The sequence below is a fragment of the Malaclemys terrapin genome, chromosome 6 (genome assembly GCF_027887155.1).
Source record: "Malaclemys terrapin pileata isolate rMalTer1 chromosome 6, rMalTer1.hap1, whole genome shotgun sequence".
NCBI classification, from domain to species: Eukaryota; Metazoa; Chordata; order Testudines; family Emydidae; genus Malaclemys; species Malaclemys terrapin.
In genome coordinates, this window is record NC_071510.1 from 87,210,237 (window position 1) to 87,225,464 (window position 15,228).

Sequence of the window (15,228 nt, forward strand, 5' to 3'; positions counted from 1 at the left end):
CGGGAGGGGAAGTGCCCGGCTGGGGGCGCAGGGTCTGGAGGCACGGGGGCTGCCCAAAGCCGGTAGCGCTCGGGCAGCCCGGCTCTTAAACAGAGTCGAAGAGTCGGGGAGGAGCAGAGACGGGGCGCTGGAGGCTCTGTGTAACTGACACTGTGTCAGTTACACAGAGCCGAAGAGGAGCAGAGCCACGGCAGCTGGAGGCTCTGCTCCTCTTCGGCTCTGTTTAAGAGCCGGGCTGCCCAAGCGCTACCGGCTTCGGACAGCCCCTGTGCCTCCGGACCCCGGGAGGGGAAGTGCTCGGCCGGGGGCGCAGGGTCCGGAGGCAGAGGAGCTGCCCGAAGCCCAAGCACTACCGGCTTCACGGTTTGCAGGGCAGCCTCCAGACCCTGCGCCCCTGGCTGGGCGCTTCCCCTCCCAGGCTCCAGCTGCGCTGGGGAAGCGCCGGTTGGGGTGCAGGGTCTGGGGGCTGCCTGGCAAACCCTGAAGCCGGTAGCACTGGGGCAGCCCTTTCTCCATGGCTGGGAGTGGGAGGGAGGAGGGGGCAGAGTTAGGGTGGGGAAGGGTCGGAGTTGGGGCAGGGCTAGGGGTGGAGAAATGGGCAGGGCCGGAGCCCGTGGAGGGTCCTCTTTTTTTATTTATGAGATATGGTAACCCTAACATACTTCAAGGCATACACCAAACACTACTAGATCCAGTCAAAACCTTTTCTTCAGGGAGATTATTCCATAATTGTCCATTATGGGGTTTCTTGCATCTTGCCATTAACCACCTAGCAGCCGATGCTATCAGGGGCAGCAAACCGTACTGAACCGACCACTGGGGTCATCCAGAATGGCAACATTTAAGCTCCTGCCTCAAAGGGGGTATGCAAGTCAGAGGCAGAAGATATAGACCAGCATGTAGTAACTGACTGCGCAGCCTAGCCCGAGTAACCTGCACTGGCTCCCCTGGGGGAGAGCGCCAGCGGGCGGAGAGCGCACGGCTCAGTGGAGGAAGCGGGCATTAGCTCGAGCAGCAGACGCCCGGTATGCCAGGCCAAGCCTGATGCTCGAAGGGCGGCACAGCGATGTGGGACCGCGAGGCGACTGGCGGGAGCCCGCGAAGCAGACCCCCATGGCCAGGTCACCTCGGGACCGGCGGCCTGAGGGGCTGATGCAAGGTCGGTGCGGACTCCTGACCTTGTGGCGTGCTGGAGTTTGCCCCGACAGCCCGTTACACGCCGGGAGGAGGCCAGGCCAGACCGCTCCGGCAGAGCCGCGCGCGGGTGGGGCCCAAGCCTGGCTCGGGGCGGCACCACACTCCCAGCACGGCGGCGCTGCTCAGCCTGGCACGGGACAGCGGTGCCCGGGCAGGTACGCGCGCGGGGGGGTGGGGGGGCGTTATTCAGGCCGGGGGAAGCGGGATCCAGGTGGGGAAGGAATGGGAGAGGAGCCCCGCTCTCCCCACAGCAGGAGGGAGATAGCCCCGCCTCCCTGCACCACGGTAGACGCTCTACCGGTCTGGACAGCCAGTCGCAGTCGCTCATTTGATGGCCATATGCAAATAAACCCTAGTCTGCCGACCAATGAGAAAGTACTTCAGGGGCAGCACAACGGCCCATTGGCCGTCGGCCCGTGGCGAGATGGTGCGTTCTCCCCTCCTGATCCGTCTCGCGCTGTGCGGCTTCGCTGGCTGGTTACTAAGGCAACGGGCGAGTGACGCGTCGTGTCGGGCGCCCGCCATTGGTTGTGCGATCGGGCGATGGCGGCGGTCCGGGTGTCGCGCGCTGGGGTTGTCCTTGTCGCTGCGTGCGCGGCTTTCTCAGTCTGCTGCGGCGCTGCGCGCGAGAGGAAAGAGGAGGGCAGCAGCTGCAAGCGCGAGCTCCATCAGGCACGTCCAGCGGTGAGTGGGGACCGGGGAGAAGGGTCAGCATTTCCATCAGGCGGGGTGAGGACTGGCCTTTTTACGACACTGGCCCTTCCGCGCCGGGGGACCGGGACCGCCTGGGCCTGATTTAAAGGTCCTGAAAGAGCGGCTGCGGTGAGTGGGTCCTGTCCCTGCTAGTGTTTGTCCCCCGCGGAGTCTGGATAATGGGGTGGATACACTCGTGGCCACTGCCAGAGGGACGTGGATGGCAGCTGCTCCCTCCTCCATGCCCGCTCCGCCCTCCGGCGCGCTGCTGTGCGCTGGGCAGCGCCGCAGGGAAGGTCACAACCGGGGCCCCTGAGGCGCGATCGTTCTAAGTAGCCGGGCGGAGAGAGGTGTCCGGGCTGCGGGGCCGGGGGGAGAGGCCATAACGTGCCGCTGACGCACGGCCCTGCCTGCGCGGCGGGGGCTCGGGCCAGCTCGCAGACCCAGGCACCTTCACGCCGTTTGTTGTGTTTGGGGGGCGGGGGGGTGTAGAACTGGGGAAATCGTGTCGCCGATACGCGCCTGTGCCCAGGCATCACCCCCGCTGTCTGTACAGCGAGCCCCTGTTTGACTCCGCCCCAGTGCGAGTTCCCATTGCTTACCCCGAGGGACCCTCTCAGGGGAGCGCATCATGGGATCCAGAAATGCAGCGCTAAGGTGGAGCCCTTGGGCGGCACCTGCTTTCCTGGCTGTAGGTTTCTGCAGTAAGATGAATAACACCTTTGTACACTGAGGTGGTGGCACTGTGAGGAACCTCCACCCCGTATCTGTATTAATTCCCAACATATCAAATAACGTTTCTCTGCATTGTGCCTGTTTAATGAGTATGGCTGGCTACAAGGAATTTTTGTATACTTAAAATTGATGGGCTGCCCCTAAAACTCGGTGATACATACATACATATATATATATATATATATATATATATATATATATATATATATATATATATATATATATATATATATATATATTTACTGACTGTGGGGACCCATGCTGAAGACATCCATACTGTGTCAGCCATCTTTTTAGCTAAGGACTGGACAGGATTTCCTTGGGAAAATTGTCACTATAACTCAATGAGTTGTACCACAGGCTCTCTCATAATAAAATTAGTTCCTTCCATGTCAAATAGCAAGGGATAGAGCACTGCAGAGAGTTGCCTTGAGGCTTGTGAGATTACTCAGTGTATTGACAAGTTTCAGAGTAACAGCCGTGTTAGTCTGTATCCGCAAAAAGAAGAACAGGAGTACTTAAATTTGTTAGTCTCTAAGGTGCCACAAGTACTCCTGTTCTTCTTTTTACTCAGTGTATGACAGTTTTAAAGATAACCAGATCATATTGCTCAATGTCAGAACAATGGGATTAATAGAAAATTATATCCTTGTAATGCCACAACAAATGCCCAGCACCTTTTATGCTTTGGGACAGTTAGCTTCAGTTGCATTTTTGGAAGAGCATGAACCTACGGCAGAATTAGTTGGTGTTGCAACTGTACTGTTTACATCATTCTTGAAAGGTAGGAGGCCTTCCACTCAGAAGCTGTATCAAACACAGTGTGTCCATCTTATATGCAGGCCCCAGGATGGCGCTTAAAAAAAAAAGAGGTGAATGTACCTAAACCAGTCGGTAATAGTGACCATAATGTAATTAAATTTAATATTTATAGGGGGGAGAGGGGATACCAAAGAAGCCCACTATAGTAGAGTTTAATTTCAAAAGAGGAGCTACACAGAAGTGAGAAGGCTAGTTAAATGGAAAATAAAAGAAAAAGTCACAAGAGAGAAATGCCCCCAAGCTGTTTGGAAACTTGTTGAAAACACCATAATAGAGGCTTAAATTAATTAATTAATTAATAGAGGCCTCAGAATGAAAAAAAAATAGAGGACCAAAAAATGCCACCGTGGGTAAATAAATGAAAGAGGTGGTTAGAGGCAAAAAGGCAACTTATAAAAATTGGAAGTCAAATCTTACTGAGAAAAATAGAAAGGAGCATAAACTCTTGGCAAGCCAAGTATAAATGTATAGTTAAACAGGCCAAAAAAGAATTTGAAGAGCAACTATCATAAGACACAAAAATGAACAGCAACAAATTTAAGTACTTCAGAGGCAGGAAGCTTGCCAAACAGGCAGATACGACTTGAGTGAGGTGCTAAAGGAGCACTCAAGGAAGAAAAGGCTGTTGCAGAGAAGCAAAATGAATTCTTTGCATTGATCTTTACTTCAGAGGGTGTGGGGGAGATTCCCACCACATGAGCTATTCTTTTTAAATGTCAAATCTGAGGAACTGTCCCAGATTGAAGTATAGAGGAGGTTTTGGAACGAATTGATAAATAGTAAGAATCTGATGGTATTCACACAAGAGTTCTGAAGGAACTCAAATATGAAATTGCAGAAATACTACTGTGGTATGAAATCTTATCACTTAAATCAGCCTCTGTACTGGATGACTGGAGGATAGCTAATAATAATTTTATAATAATTAATGGAGATATCCCATCTCCTAGAACTGGAAGGGACCTTGAAAGGTCATTGAGTCCAGCCCCCTGCCTTCACTAGCAGGACCAAGTACTGATTTTGCCCCAGATCCCCAAATAGCCCCCTCAAGGATTAAACTCACAAGCCTGGGTTTAGGAGGCCAATGCTCAAACCACTGAGCTATCCTTCCCCCACAGTGTAATGTAAGTCTGATTTTTTTTAAAAAGGTTTCAGAGGCAATCCTGGCAATTACAAGCTGGTAAGCCTAACTTCAGTACCAGGCAAATTGGTTGAAACTACCATAAAATTTTGCTGGGGATGGGTCAACACGGCTTTTGTAAAAGGAAAACATGCCTCACCATTAATGCATCATTTGACTTGCTGCCAGAACATTTTCTTACATTTGTTCTACTTCATCTTCTCATAGTTTCCACCTTTCTGTTCATATGAGTGGCTATACTACATTGTAAAGCAATATTCTTATTATGCCATTCTATAAAGTGTTTGCAATAGTTGTATAGCTTCCCTTATAACAAGCAAGATGTATTTGTAATTAAAAATTCAAAATAAACATAGGAACTTCTTAATGGTAACAATGAGTTTGAAATGGCCAGAATAATTTGATGCTATTATAATTTTTCTATTAAATAGTAAAAACGTTGCAGAATATTGTGATCTCAAGGCAGCTGGGGTGGAATCCTTGCACCACTGAAATCAATGGCAAAATTCTTAGTTACTTTAACAGTCGAGATTTCACCTCTGTTCTCCAAAGTAATCAAGGCTAGCAACATTCCTGAACCTCATTCCCATCAATATTTTAAAGCACTTCAACTGTTCTGAGCAAATTAATGCTCAGTGACATTAATGAAAGGTTTTCCAAAGCAAATTTCACTTCAGATGCTATTTCAGACACTTAAGAGCAAAGCCTAAACAGGTGTTTGTGTTATCAAATGTAAGTAATCTCACTAAAATCTGTTAAGAAAAAAAATGAAATTATTTATTTGACTGGGAAAATAAATTATGCAAAATATCTAGTATTTGCTACTGTTGTACAATTAATTATTGATGATAAACACAAGGTGCCTCGTTGCCAACTCTGCATAAAAGTGATTGCATCAACCAATGATGGGCTCCTGTTCCTAACCTAAAGACATCTTGTTATGGCATTGTTAGCTAATGGAGCTCTAACATGGCTGAATGCAGCAGCATTCATTAAAATATGCGACTTGTTATATCTTCATTTAAAATATTGACATTTTAGATGGTGTCAAGATATTGAATTAATTATTAATTTGCTTTTAGAAATTTGCATAGTTACACTGATTTGTAGTTTGACATTAAGAAGGCATGATTTTAAAAATAAGAAGCTACACTAATGTTTACTATAAATTTCAAGTTTGAGTTTTCTTGGTTTTTACTACATTTTTAGATGGTGTTGAAAAATAGAAACCTTAGAAATCTATCACCTTGCTGCCTGCCCTATTCACCCATAGCCAACTTTATTATTCTCAACACAATCAAGGCTTCCTGACAAACAATTAAGCCAACAAATACAGGGTTTTAAATCCCACCTTCTGAAAACCAGAACGGCAAAAAATCTCTACAAAGTTCTCAAATCTCATCAATAGTCTCTACAGAATCATTACATTTATTTGATTTAAACTAGTTTCATACCTATAGTTTTCCAGAACTAGAAGTTTGTTTAATGGATTATTGCAGAAACTTGATTTTCTTGAAATGATGGGGAACAGTTCTGCTACTCATCAGTCTATGAAGTAGTGACCAAATGCAATAATCTACAAAGAATAAAGTATTAGTTATTATTTAAATTTATACAAGACATTAAAGAGCACCTGTGCAAAATATGAGAGAGATTCTCGGTGCCTTTGCCATGTATTAAAAATACAAGTCAACTAATACAAACAAACAAAATCCTACGGTAGCCTCCCCAAAACCTAGAAGGTAATTGGGGGCTGGGAAGAAGTACTCTTAACCAGAAAATGCAATCTGAAACATAATTAGCCAGATTGCAAGCATCAAATGATGGATACCCAATCCAGTAGGTTCCCTTATTCCTGTTGAAGCTGTTCCATTTGGATAAATATATAAACAATTGCACCAGAGAGAGAATGACTCTAGTCTGGTGGTTAGCACACCCTTCTCAGAGGTGGGAGACCCTGGCTTGCTCTAAGCACTCTTTCATTATTTATCCACAGTGGAACAGCTTCAACTGGAGGAACTGAAAGAGCTCCACATTGGAAAGCTCACAGCTCAGTGGTTAGAGTACTCTCCTGAGAGGTGGGAAGACACCTGTTCAAATTGTTTCTCCCTCATTAGCAGAGAGGGGGAATTGAATCTGCATCACCGACAAATGCTTTAACCACTAGCTGAAATGCTACATGCTGAAGGTCGGGGGTGAGGATAGGCACCATCACCTCCTCTGGCTGTTTTGCGTGGTGTGAGTCAGGGACCTAACTCATTCCTGCAAGAAATGCCACACCTGACTCCAGCAAAGATGTGCCTGTGGGTGGATTGCTAAACAGAGATAGGTTTCTCTCTACAGCCCAGGCTTAGACACTTATCTGTGAGAGAGGGTCAGGGCTTAGCACCCCCCTTGCTATTGGCTAACTTAGGTGGCTCTTTGCCTTGTCTCAGGCTTTTTTGGATTGTATTCTAAGACCTCTCTCTCTCCCCTTTCGTTGTATAGGGAGCCTATGCGCCTAGAGTGGCTTTTTGGATCTTAGTGTTGTTCCTGTGACTTTCTAGGCACCTAAATATTAGGTGCCATGATGCTCAGCATTGGAATGCCTATATTCCTTTGTGGATCACACCCTAAATGATTATAAAGGCCAGCATGGGTTCAGTTGAAGGGAAATGGAAGAGAGAAGCTAGAGGAAGGGACAGGCTCCTTGTCCAGTTTGCTGACCCCTCAAAGAATTCTTGGATATATAAACATGGATATATAAATACAGGCAGAGCTCATGTATAATTAACAATTCTTAACTCTCAGAAAAATGCTCCAAAGTCCTCCGTCTATGCAGGAGGATGAAGAAAAATATTTTGGTGCTCGAACCCTCCCCTGTGATTAAGGAGGGGCACTTGGACAGAAAAAGACTCTGCCAGCTGCTGAGGCCCTCGCCTCTTCAGCCTGCAGTTAAGCATTTTTGCAGGCTGGTTTATGCCTCCCTGTTAAGTGACTGCAGCATTTCTGGTGTCTGAGGAGATGTGGGTTGAGAAGAAGGCATATCACTTCCCTGGAGGGGGAGAGTTGCTACTTCTAATTTCTGTTAATGTGGGTGTTTTTTTTTTTTAAATCGTTTCTGTTATGGAAATGCATAGAGGCCCCAATCCACAATCCCCAAAGTCACATAATGAAAAGATGTTCCCTGGCCTAGTGATCTAAGTACTGATTAACTTTAAGGTATCAAATATTTTGAAAAAATTCATCTTAGATATTTAAAATTAATTGATTTCATGTCATGGAAAAATAAGCCACAAACTCCAGTAGTACTTGTCACAATAACAACCCTAAGGTGTAATGAAATTCTAGTTCTAACTGCGTAGCCTTAAACGGGGGTAAACATCTCTGAAGAGTTTAGAATCCAAAAGTAATAAACAGGAAAGGTGTGATGTGCTTTTCATAGTTGAAGGATTTACAGAATAGGTGAGTCTTTTGGAGAATAGGGAGGCCTCTTGGTGAATGTTAACTAGGCGTGTTAAAAGAATAATGGGATGATGAAAGGCAGCACTGAAAAGGCAGTTTGTGACAGAGGTAAAAGATACTGGAGAAGCTTGGGCAGAACATTGGTTGTGGAAGGGGATTAATATTTTTAGATGAAGAAATAGTGCCTTGAATTTGGTTTGGAAGCGAGTAATGGATATTGAGAGATGTGGAGAAGACAAGAGTCAGAGTAGTATGAGAGGAAAATAATCTTCACAGCAGCAATTTGGATGGTTTGAAGTGGTGGGCGTGATGAGAGGCAGGTAGGCCAGAGGGGGAATTAGTGTAGCTGAGTTGAAGACGATTAAGGTTTTAACAGGAAGAATTAAAAGATAGCATAGATCAGGGGTTGGCAACCTTTCAGAAGTAGTGTGCCGAGTCTTCATTTATTCATTCTAATTTAAGGTTTCGCGTGCCAGTAATACATTTTAACATTTTTAGCAGGTCTCTTTCTATAAGTCTATAATATATAACCAAACAATTGTTGTATATAAAGTAAATAAGTTTTTTTTAAATGTTTAAGAAGCTTCATTTAAAATTAAATTAAAATGCAGAGACCTCCGGACCGGTGGCCAGGACCCGGGCAGCGTGAGTGCCACTGAAAATCAGCTCACGTGCTGCCTTAGGCACGTGTGCCATAGGTTGCCTACCCCTGGAATAGATTTTTAGTGGAATATATAGAGAAGGAAGGTGCACTATTTGGTAAGGGCCTGAATACAGAGGAGGAAAGAAAAAAAAGTCAAAATGACTTCAGTTGGGTGCTGTGGAGGATGGTGCGTGTTGTCAACATTGGTAGAGAAGTGAGCCAGAGGAGGAGGAAAAATGATTTGAGGTGTCAATAAGGTGTCCAAGGGATGTTTGAGCTGCTGATGGAGATGCAGAAATGGAGAGAGGGTGAAAAATCAGGATAGAGAGGTAGATTTAGTAGTGATGAGTATAAAGGTAATACAGTAGTTGAAACTATTCCGAGTGAATGAGGGCAACCAAATGGAGAGTAGAAGAGTAGTCAAATATGCTTGTTGAGATTCTAAGTGAAGACGCAATTCCCCCTGAAGAAATATTGAAAGAGAGGTCATTGAGATAAGAACTTGAGGCCTCATGTACACTGAGGTTGTTGTGAAAAACTGCTACAGTACCACTAGCGGCAGTGCTAACATGGAATGGCAGGCTGCATTTTGATCACAGTAGCATTTATTACACATGGTTAGAAGATGTAGTGTAGCTCAAACACCAGTGTTTTTCACACCAATTCCAACCATTGCTAGCACAAAAACCCAAAATATAGGCACCATCTGGAGAGTTCAAAGTCACTGAAGGCCATTGAGGAGAGTATGTGGCGGATGAAGCAGTTGACTGTAACAAGGGCGGAGGTCAGATCGTCAAAGAGAACAAGGATAGAGTAGAACTGGCCAGAGGTAAGAGGTTGGTAAAATTTGTAAATGGGTTTCAGTGGATGGAAGAGTACAAAGGTGAGATTGGAAAAGAAGAAATTTGGGGGCTTTGAGTAGATCTCTTTGAGAAAAAAGGCAATGGAGTGCTTGCTGGCGAGGTGGGAAGCTGACTTTTTTCAGGTTTTGGGGAATCTGGAGAAACAGATAGATTAGATGTTTTCAGAACAAGAGAGGCAAATACATATTTGGAGATGGAGTTGAGATTCCTTAGTGTCTTAAAACATACAGACTTGATGAGAAGTAGTAGCTTGGAGGAAATTATACAATGCTCATTCTTTTTCCATTTTTTGAACTTAATTATACTAAATTTTCTTTTGTGGCATGTTCTAGGTGTAGAAAAACAAACTTGAAAATGCTGTCGAGACTCTTTCGAATGCATGGCCTTTTTGTAGCCTCTCATCCATGGGAAGTCATTGTGGGGACTGTGACTCTCACCATCTGTATGATGTCCATGAAGATGTTCACTGGCAATGATAAGATCTGTGGCTGGAATTATGAATGCCCAAAACTTGAAGAAGTAAGAAGTTAAATTTATTTTGAAATAGTTAATCTACTACTTAACCCTGAAACTACTCTTAAAATGCAGATTTTTCTCATAGAATAAGGGCAAAGGGAGGGAAATGGCCTAAAATGTTAGAAATGAAGTAATTCTCCTCATGCTAGCCACCATGGAAAGGAATGTCTGCATAATTTCCCCATTTTTGATGTGTACAGCTATAAGTAGTTAGTAGACATTGTGACACTGCAGGTCTTTGTTAAATTGAGCTCTTAATCAAATTGAGACACTTGGTGGACTAGGAACGCTTGAAGTTAACACTTCTACAGCTTCAATAATTTAAATTTATGGTACTTTTAATTGTTAAACTTTCATTGGGTTTTAATAGAAGAGCCAACTAAAGCCATCTTTATTTCAAACAGGACGTTCTGAGCAGTGACATCATAATCCTGACAATCACGCGCTGTATAGCAATCCTTTATATATACTTCCAGTTTCAGAATCTAAGGCAGCTTGGATCAAAATATATTTTGGGTAGAGTATCTTATTTTGTATTTATTATTTGTTATCTTAGTTTCTTAGTTGTAGAATAGTGTTCGTGAATGTTAGAACATAAATGGTCACATATATAGTGGAATCAATCTGCCCCTCTAATAGGTAGCAAGATGAACATTTCAATATTGCTTACAAGTGTAATGATTCTTTATTAAAATTTTGACTGTCTCAAGTTTGGAAAGACAGAAGTGAGGTGCGAGTATATAACTGTTGTTTTAAAAAATGTAATTATTGAAATGTGTATTAACAAAACTTGAAATAATTACCACTTCTGTGAGATCATCCTCTTAGATTTCTTATGAAGTCCCTTTTTCCAGTGAGTAACCAGGAGATTTGTGGCTTGGATTCCTCAGGATCTTTAATTTTGTTAAAATGCAGCACTAATCACACTTTTGTGATTCTCTTTGGGGAATTTTACAGTTTTTTTTTTAAACAGAGTATTCACATTTAAATCCCAGTTCATCAGAACTTTGCACGTGCTTGTGATTTTCACATAGATTGACAAGAAAGAATTGAAATTTGCGAAGAAAATGGAGGAACTTCTCCAAAGAGCATGTTCTTTTAAATGTTCTTATTAAAGGGCCAAAAAGACTAGTGTGTACTGAAACTAGCCAAAGGCAAATACATTTCCCTTAGACTGAACTTCAGCCCCCACCCATTGTCTTTTCTGCCCCCATCATACAACCATAAGTGGAGTTTCTTTATACATTTTTTATGGATTTTGTTTATACGTTTATCCCCTTGGTAATTTCTTAACTCTGTAGTTAGTTAATTAAAAACAAGCTATATTTAATTCAATCTGGAAATGATGGTTAACAATTTAAATTTGTATTTTAAAGCTCTTTTGGCTTATGTGTTAATTCAGAAGGAATTTAAACTTCCAATTTCACAATTATCTTCAAACATTATTTCAGTGATTGAGGAATAGTGGAATCAGAAATTAGATTAAAATGTGGTCCAGGGCTAAATCCTAGCACTTGAAACATCTTTTTGAAAAGACAAACCCATAGTATTAACAGTGAAAGCTTATCCGAAGAAAATAACAATCTGAAAAGCTGAAGCAAAGCTAAACATATTCATTAACAATTTTAATTCTGTATTTTACATGTGCACAATAAGCATGCATTTGTCTTGCTGCCTGGGGCTTACTCTCTAATAACAGAAAAATAAATATTTTACCATGATCATTCATAAATGATAGGGTTGGAAATGTCCTCTCTCTTCATCATATTCAGCCACTGGTTTTAAGTGGGATTTCTGGCCTCTTTAGTAAAATATATAATCTGAACTAAACCCATCCCTCCCAAACAGAGATTAAATTGTAGCACAATATTGAAAAGTCCCTCTTGGCTAGTGTAGCAGTTAAACACTTGAGTCAGAGATACTTGTTTATTGCTGCAAAAGAGAACATTAGAGTGTAAAATCATATGAAAAAGGTCCTCTGGAAGAAGGAGAAAGTTAGTTTGTAAAATGTTTGGGTTTCAGTGCCTTCTTATTTTAGTCTGGAATGATCTAAAAATGCAACTCTTACAATTTTTTTAAGGTATTGCTGGCCTCTTCACAATCTTCTCAAGTTTTGTTTTCAGTACAGTGGTGATTCACTTCCTAGATAAAGAATTGACAGGCTTGAAGTAAGTATTGCATATTTTCAGGTTTTTAAAAATTTAAGTGGCTTGAAATCCTTGTGCATATGTTAAATCATTTTTTAATTCTAATATAAAGTGTGGCTCATTCTGGTCTAAATTATGTAAAGATCTATAATGGATAGATTAACATGATTAGCTACTGCTTCAAAAAAAAGTTGGATTTTTCCATTGTGTATAATGCACAAGTTTGGTTTTTTAAACCTAATGTTATTGGATCATTAATGTGTTCCACTATGTCTCTTGTTTCAGTGAAGCGTTACCATTTTTCCTGCTTCTGATTGACCTTTCCAGAGCCAGTGCATTAGCCAAATTTGCACTCAGTTCCAACTCACAGGTCAGCCTTGCTTTTTATAATGTAGCTATTGAATTTAACATCTGAATATTAATGCCTCATGAGACATATATACATGAACAAAAATATACATAGTAATGCTATGTCAAGTGTTCCTACATAATCCTACAAACACTCAAGTAAATAGTTTTATTGAAGTCAGTTGAATTAGTCAGGTGAGTAAAGTTACTCATGTGCATCAGTGTGCTTACAGGATCAGGCCAGGGGACTGTAGTGGAAACAATATTAGCAATGCTGTTTAGTGACTCTACAGTTCCCAGACAAAAACTTCATTAGAATGAAGTTAAGATTGTAAAGTGCCGCCAACTAAAGGAAAAATGTTGTAGTGGTCTAAAGAATATAATAAAAAGTATCCAGGAAATTTTTAAGTAAGATTAAAATAGTAAAAAGAATGGAAGTACACAGGTACAGTCATCTGAACAAACTTAATAAAATAAAGTGTAAAATGTACATTGATATTGCAGAGCATGAAATAGGATTTTTGTTAGCATCCAGGCACTGTGAGGCATCTGTTTTGGAACTCCATATCTAATATTTGTGCAAGTCCAAATCAGTGTCCCCTCCCATCTCCTGGATTTGAACTGTGTCAAGAATCTTTGCTTTTTTCGAAGATATGAAAACGTAAGAATGTCCATCCAGCACCATGAATAGCTAAACAAGATATAATACTAACTATGAGTACAGTAGATGGCCTAAGTTCCACAAGGATTTCTCACTACTTGGAGTGTCCTACATGCAATTAGTGCAGAATAGGTTTCTGGAGTTTTTAAGATAGGAGTTTACATGTTTAAAAAATTAGTAAATCCTTAGTCAGTTCTCTCAGGCATGTTAGTGATTTTCAGTTGCCAGATCTCTGCTCTATTTCATCGAACTTTCATCTTATTCTATACCCAGGTCTGAGACTACTGTTGTGATTCTGATTCCATTATAGTAAATCTGTTTAGCTTTGTCAAACAGCTAATTAAATCCCTCAGCCCTAGTTTTTACAGCCTGTTAATGCTAATGCCCTGTAAATGATACAGCATTTTAATGAGGTTCAGGCTTTGGATATTGAGATTTTTTAAATCTAAGAATCTAGATTTAATGCTTCTTGTGGAGGAAGGAAGGCTCCTATTTGTCCCTAACTACAGTACACGCTCGTCTGTAACGAACCTCTGGGGATCCATTTGTTCATTACAGCCAGGGGTTCATTATAGTGAAAGAGCCCTGCCTGGGGGAGGGGGCAGTGGGAGCTGACAGCTCCTTTGGCCCCGCAGAGGTGGGGGTGGGGAGGTGACAGCTCCTCCAGCCTTGGGAGAGGTTTGTTATTGTGTACGGCATTATAGCGAGGGTGTACTGTAGTTTCATTTTTTTTTAAATGTCCTGAGTATATAAATTATTATTTTTTCATAATGGGGATATATCTGCATACAAACATAGTCCAGTAGAATTGTCTTTTTATTATTGAAGACATGAGTGGCTTTTTAAAAAGTTGATTATACAAGTAGTCGGACAAAAAGGAAAGATGTGTTAGTGACATAGCTTTGATCTGCAATATTCTAGGTTTTAGTATAGAAAGTACAGCCATTAAACTATTTAAAAACTATTAAACTGCTTTAAAAGAATCAGAAGTCAAGTAGACTCATGCATAGACTTTAAGTGTTCACTGATTTTTATCTTAACAAAACTTTGTGTCCTAGTCTCTTTAATAAATATTACCAAAAGTCTATCTCAATTAAAGAAATTTAGAATAACTCCAGCTAAGGATGGAGAGCTGTACAGTCATTAATCAGATTACATAAATGGTGAAATAATAACAATTATTATTAAAGATTAACATCTTGAAGTAATTAAATGATTAAAGAACAAAATCAGCCTTAGGAGAATATGAGAAATTAACCCACATGTCTGTATTAGGCCATATATTCACATACAATATGCATTTATATAATCAAGGTGTTAAACCTTTTTAATCCTCACTTTAAAGCCCACAGGTAAGTGGGGAACAGGGAGACCGGGGAGATGGGTCGGAAACAAGAGGGAGTGTGGGCTATATTGGCAGAGAGAAAGGAGAGTCAGGACAAAACTGGGAGGAAAGATCAAACCAGTATCTTAGATGCCTATATACAAATGCGAGAAGTATGGGGAATAAGCAGGAAGAACTGGAAGTGCTAATAAATAAATACAACTATGACATTGTTGGCATCACTGAAACTTGGTGGGATAATATACATGATTGGAATGTTGGTGTGGATGGGTACAGCTTGCTCAGGAAGGATAGACAGGGGAAAAAGGGAGGAGGTGTTGCCTTATATATTAAAAATGTACACACTTGGACTGAGGTAGAGATGGACATAGGAGACGGAAGTGTTGAGAGTCTCTGGGTTAGGCTTAAAGGGGCAAAAAACAAGGGAGATGTCATGCTAGGAGTCTACTACAGGCCACCTAACCAGGTGGAAGAGGTGGATGAGGCTTTTTTCAAGCAACTAACAAAATCATCCAAAGCCCAAGATTTGGTGGTGATGGGGGACTTCAACTATCCGGATATATGTTGGGAAAATAACACAGCGGGGCACAGACTATCCAACAAATTCTTAAATAAATTAAATTAATGGAGATATCCCATCTCCTAGAACTGGAAGGGACCTTGAAAGGTCATC

General features: G+C 42.0%; 1 protein-coding gene across 3 annotated transcripts in view; it reads left to right on the plus strand.

The window, feature by feature from the left end:
- The first annotated feature begins 1,333 nt into the window (after positions 1-1,333).
- Positions 1,334-15,228, plus strand: part of HMGCR (3-hydroxy-3-methylglutaryl-CoA reductase) — a 31,289-nt gene continuing 17,394 nt past the window's right edge. Inside the window, exons 1-5 of one of the 3 annotated variants that reach the window (XM_054031800.1) lie at positions 1,334-1,352; positions 9,871-10,057; positions 10,459-10,570; positions 12,135-12,222; positions 12,487-12,571. In XM_054031800.1, coding sequence (XP_053887775.1) covers positions 9,893-10,057; positions 10,459-10,570; positions 12,135-12,222; positions 12,487-12,571 — 450 coding nt within the window. In that variant the 5' untranslated portion in view covers positions 1,334-1,352; positions 9,871-9,892. Of the gene's footprint in view, positions 1,353-1,715; positions 1,882-1,944; positions 2,020-9,870; positions 10,058-10,458; positions 10,571-12,134; positions 12,223-12,486; positions 12,572-15,228 lie in introns of those variants that run through there. The other 2 variants (XM_054031801.1, XM_054031802.1) reach the window with 2 other exon arrangements.